Below are 5,863 nucleotides of genomic sequence, written 5' to 3' on the forward strand. Positions count from 1 at the left end.
TTAACCAAACCTTTGAGTGTTTCTAAGAGTCAAAGTTCCTCTGAGATGGCAGAAGTCTGAATGTGTCATAGGGTTTCTCAGAGCCTTGACACTACTCACTTTAACTGTATCTGCTGCATTTATCTCAGACAATTTTAAATTCATTTTTGTTGTTTTTAATTATATGTATGTTGGGAGATGTGCATATGAGTGCAGGTATCTACATAGGCTGGAAGTGTCATCTCCTTCTGAAGGGAGAGGCCGAGGTGATGCCGAGCCATCTCTCCTACCCCAGAAATCATCATTTATAACAGTAATCTAATTGGTTGAGCCCAGTCAATATTCTTTCTCTTTTATTAATAGGAAATTCATTTGGTTTTCTCTAAGAATTTGGGTATAAGAAAGAAGTACCCCTAAAATAGGATTCTTTTGGAAAATTTTAAACATCTTTGTTAATTTAAATACTAGATTTTATTCAAGTTATTTCAAATAATAAGAGTGGGTAGTGACAAACTTGAGTCTTTTAAAATATTAAAATGGGTTAGGTAGGAGAAAGCACATAACTATGACAAAAATATGATTAGTGAAAGAACATTATAACCTCATTTGTACATTTATTAAATATAAGATTATATAGGGCTGGCAAGATGGTTCCATGGGTAAACGTACTTGCTGTCAAGCACATATACCCATGCATGCACATATGTGTACACACACATAATAAGTAAATACATTAATGTAAATTTGAAAACAAATTAGAATGATTTTTATCATTTAGGAGCATGTCAAAGAAAATTCAAAATATTTCAAACAATTTTTTGAAACACTAAATATAAAAATATTTAAAAATTGTAACAAAATGAGAGTCAGTAGAAATGTTGCTAGACTGGTTTTGACTTTAGCTCCTTGGGATAATGAATTGTTCATGTAATTGAAGACGATTATCACCTAGCTTTTCTGAAGTTTATGTGGCACTGATATGAAGACATTAACACATGTGTAAGATAAGAAATACAAATCTAAGATTTTTTTGTCTTGAAATTTTGTGGCATAGGAAGCAGTTAGATGAACCATATATGATTGTTTTCCTGTTTATTTGAAGAAGGCTTTCATGTGGGGTATTTTTCAGTCAATAAAAATTCCTTGTATTATTTTTATTCCTATAGTTCTTTTTCTCCCAAGACATCACTGTGGAAATTCTGTAACCAATTCTAAAGTTTTCACTATGTGTTAAGGCCTCTTATAATACTATATGTCTCCATGTAATACCATTGGTAGGTCCTGTATACCTGTATTTTATTTTTTTTGGAACACCATATTATTTTATGAGGAAATTTCTATTGATTTCCAAAATGGACAGATCTTAAATTCAGGCTAATTATTAGACTGTCTTTAGCTAAGGAAGCCAAAACCTTCAGGCAGTTCTGAAAAGTATCATCATTTATTGATTTAACCATAAATCTAGAAGACTGAAGATCAAAGACACACTGAAATTTTGTACAATATGCAAAATTTCACATATATACTTCAATATTAAAATATTTATTTGTTTATTATTTTGGAATTCCATATATGTATATAATATATTCTGTTCACACTCAATGGCCCACCTCCTTTATCCCCCTTTTTTTTCAACAACCTCCTTCTTATCAACAAGTCCTTCCACCACTATGATATATTTTTGTTGTGTGGTCCACTGGGTTTAACCAGAGCCACCAGTGTGGGGATGAGTATAGAGCTATTGACTGGAACATGAACTCCATCACTGAAGACAATGACTTTTCCTCCTTGATACTGAGTTGATGATGAACAAACTATTCTGTTTCTTGCTTGAGCAAAACTTAAATTCCCTTAGCTATTTCTAGGATATTCAACAATTTCTGGTACCTTTATAGCTTACAGACAGATGAAAACCCTCGGCAGCACCAGTAACTCCAGCACCATCACTGGCTTCATCCTCCTGGGATTCCCCTGCACCAGGGAAGAGCAGATCCTCCTCTTTGTGCTCTTCTTCATTGTCTACCTCCTCACCCTCATGGGCAATGCTTCCATCATCTGTGCTGTGCGCTGGGATCAGAGATTGCACACCCCCATGTACCTCCTACTAGCCAATTTCTCCTTCCTGGAGATCTGGTATGTCACCTCCACAGTTCCCAACATGTTGGCCAACTTCCTCTCTGACACCAAGGTCATCTCCTTCTCTGGGTGCTTCCTGCAGTTCTATTTCTTCTTCTCCTTGGGGTCTACAGAATGCTTCTTCCTGGCAATTATGGCCTTTGACCGCTACCTTGCCATCTGCAGACCTCTTCATTATCCTGCTCTTATGACTGGGCGCCTCTGTAACATCCTTGTGATCAGTTGCTGGGTGCTTGGGTTCCTCTGGTTCCCCATTCCCATCATCATCATCTCTCAGATGTCCTTCTGTGGATCCAGGATTATAGACCATTTCCTATGTGACCCAGGCCCTCTGTTGGCTCTCAGCTGTTCCAGAGCCCCTCTGATGGAATTTTTCTGGCCAATAATAATGTCTCTGCTCCTTTTAGTTCCTTTTTTCTTCATCATGGGATCTTATATGTTGGTCCTGCGAGCAGTGTTTAAAGTTCCTTCGAGAGAAGGAAGAAGAAAGGCCTTCTCCACTTGTGGACCCCATATAACTGTGGTTTCTCTTTTTTATGTATCAGTGATGGTCATGTATGTGAGCCCAACCTCTGAACATTCAGCTGGAATGCAGAAGACTGTGACTCTGATTTATTCTGTGGTTACTCCACTCATTAATCCTGTAATATACAGTCTAAGGAACAAAGATATGATACATGCAATGAAGAAGCTTTTGAAAACATAAAAGTTAGAATTTTAATCAAATTTGATTGTGTAGGTATATACTGTAGAATATTATTCAACCACAAGAATGATATAACAGCGTAATTTATAGCAACAGGGATAAAACGGGAGAATATTGTGTTAAGTAAAATAAAGTAAGTCAAACACTGAATGCTCTCATTTATGTGTAGAAAATCTTAAATAATGAATCGGATTAGGAAGTGTAAGAAGATGGAATGTGGTTAATGTTTACAAGGGGTGCAGTGGAATAGTTATTCAATATCTTTATTTGATATTGGAATAATAAGATATGTCTGACACGTGTTAATTCTGTTTCACATAAGATGGCTGAGATTTTGTATGTTCCCAACATAGAAAAATACAATAAACATTTTAATAAACATGATACTGATGAAAATTGCCTTGATATAATATGCATTGTATTCATATGCTGAATGTTACCCTGTACCTTACAAACATGTCCAATTATTGCGTCAATTAAAATAAAAATGCAGATTCAGGCATATTGGAAGATGTCTAGAATCCAAGAATCTGGGGAGTTGGGACAGGAGGATCAGAATTTCAAGAGATTTTGGCTACATAACAAGATCATGTGTTTCATAAAACGAAATAGAAGAACATGGTGGTTTATGCCTGTGATACTTACATTTCCGGTTGCTGTAGTAAACACCATGACTAAAAGCAATTTAGGAAGGAAAAGGATTACTTGGTGTACAGATTACAACCCATCATTCAGAAGACCCATGACAAGATCCTAAGGGAGGAAACTGGAGGCAGGAATTGAATCAGAGACCATGAAGGAGTATACTTGCTGGCTTGCTTTCCATGATGTGCTCAGCTTGCTTTCTTCCAAAACCCAGAAAGACCTGCCCAAGAGTAGAACCACTTTCAGTGGGATTGACCCTCCATATCAATCATTAACCAAGAAATGCCACACAGGCATGCCCATAGGCCAGTCTAATTGAGGCTAAATTCTAGGTGACCATAATTTATGTCAAGTTAACAAAAACTAGCCAAAACAGATGATCCCTTATCAACTTGACACACAAACACATTACTGTTAAATAATATTTCCTATGTTTATCCCTAAGCCATCATATTAATATAATAATATAACATGTACTCCAACTTTTAAAACTCCAATATTATTTTATTTTTTTTCAATATTTTAAAAGTTCAGTGCCTCTTTAACATACCCAAAGATTCTTGATAGTGGGTCCATATAAAATCCAAAATAAATTCCATGCTTGATTTTTTTCATTTTCCTTTTGGGAATTTTATGCATGAGGACTGTATTCACAGTATTTTCATCCTACCCTCTACCATTTGTAACTCTTCTTATGCCTCCAATCCCTCACAAATCCATGACTACACACACACACACACACACACACACACACACACACACACACATACACACACACACACACACATTAATACCTGAGGAGTGCATTTAATGTTGTTCATGTGTATATGTGTTTAAGCATGATCAGTTAAGGTTGGATAATGTGTCATGGAGTTTGTCCCTGGAGAAGAATGATTCTCCCTCTCTTAGCAGCCATTCATTTCCTATGGCTCTTCATCTAGGGGAAAAGCTCAGTGATATTTCCCCCATCACATTGAGATTAACTGGTGTTCTCATTGTGTGTGTCTTGTTAAAATTTCATGGGTGAAACTTTCTGTCATATATGAAAGGCACTTGTTGTAGATGTTAGTCCTCTAGCTTTTACCATCTTTAGGCTACCACCTCCTCGATGTTCCCTAAGCTTTAGATGCAAGGGTTATGATGTGGAAATATCTTTGGGGGTGAGTACTCTGTGGTCAGGGGTTCTATGAATTTTGACCAGTTGTAGATTTCTCTAATGGGCTCCATCTACTATAAAAAGGTTTTTTGATGAGAGGTGAGAAGGATGTTTATCTCTATATAAGGCTAGGTATTTAGAATGCATTTGGGAATCATACTGGTTTAAGAAAATGGCAATATTAAATTTTCTTCTAGGATACATGGCCTCACCAGTCATGGGGGTTGTCTAGGTTTATAGTACCAGACATGAATTTCCTTTTATTTAGAAAGCCTAAAATCCAATTAGGGGACTACTGGTTAACCTGAAGACATAAGGAATGCTATTACACATTTGGGGATACCTTGCAATAGCCATTGTTGGGTTTCATAGACCCTACAACTTGATAAGACTACTGATTGTTTTTCTCCCTTGGCAGCTTGCACAGCACCTTCCAATACTAGGAGAGCTAATCATCAAGGAGGAGGCTTGTAGGTCAGTTCCAGTTTGAGCCATCCAACTCTTGTGTCTTAAACGTAGGGTGTTTCCCTGCAGCTTTTTCAATCATCCTCAGTGTTCTTTATCCCTTCTTCCCCTAACTCCTTTAGCATTACCATCCCTCTCACCTCCTGAGACAAAGTCCCTGTCCCATTTTCTCCACTTCTCCTGTCATAGCACCTATGTTCTGCTATCTTACTTTCTGGAGATCCTCCCCCACTCTATTTTAATCCAGGTTATATATCACATCTGAAAATTCAGAGTCAGGATCACTGAAAAAGAGAGAACATGTGACATTTGTCTTTCTGTGTCTAAGCTGCCTCACTCGGTGAAATGAAATTTGGTTCCATCCCTTAATCTTCCATTAATCTCTAAATTTCATGATTTCCCCCCCCCCTTTTTTTGCAGCTGAACAAGATTCCACTGTGTATATGCACTGTATTTTCATTTTCTACTCATCAGTTGAAAGATGTTTAGGTCAATTCTCTTTCCTAGCTATAGAGGTTTGAATGAGAAAAGTCTCCCATAGTCTTGGGCTTTGAACACATGGGTCCCAGTTGGTGGCACTGTTTGAGCAATTTTACATAGCACAGCCTTGCTAAAAAATGTAGGTCACATGAAGGTGTGGTTTCCGATTTAAAAGCCTCACCTACATCCAGTTTATTCTTGCTGCTTTGGTTCACAGTTTGATATGTTGATATTGTGTTCCCCAAAATATTGTGCTCCCTAATAAACTTATCTGGGTCAGAGAACAGAACAGCCAC

General features: G+C 37.2%; 1 protein-coding gene across 1 annotated transcript; it reads left to right on the forward strand.

The window, feature by feature from the left end:
- Window positions 1–1,885: 1,885 nt before the first annotated feature.
- On the forward strand, window positions 1,886–2,821 carry LOC114695991 (olfactory receptor 11G2-like). The gene has a single exon (XM_028873510.2). The coding sequence runs from the start codon at window positions 1,886–1,888 to the stop codon at window positions 2,819–2,821; it is 936 nt and encodes a 311-aa protein (XP_028729343.1).
- Window positions 2,822–5,863: the final 3,042 nt, after the last annotated feature.

This window comes from Peromyscus leucopus, chromosome 9 (genome assembly GCF_004664715.2).
Source record: "Peromyscus leucopus breed LL Stock chromosome 9, UCI_PerLeu_2.1, whole genome shotgun sequence".
In the NCBI taxonomy this organism is placed as follows: domain Eukaryota; kingdom Metazoa; phylum Chordata; class Mammalia; order Rodentia; family Cricetidae; genus Peromyscus; species Peromyscus leucopus.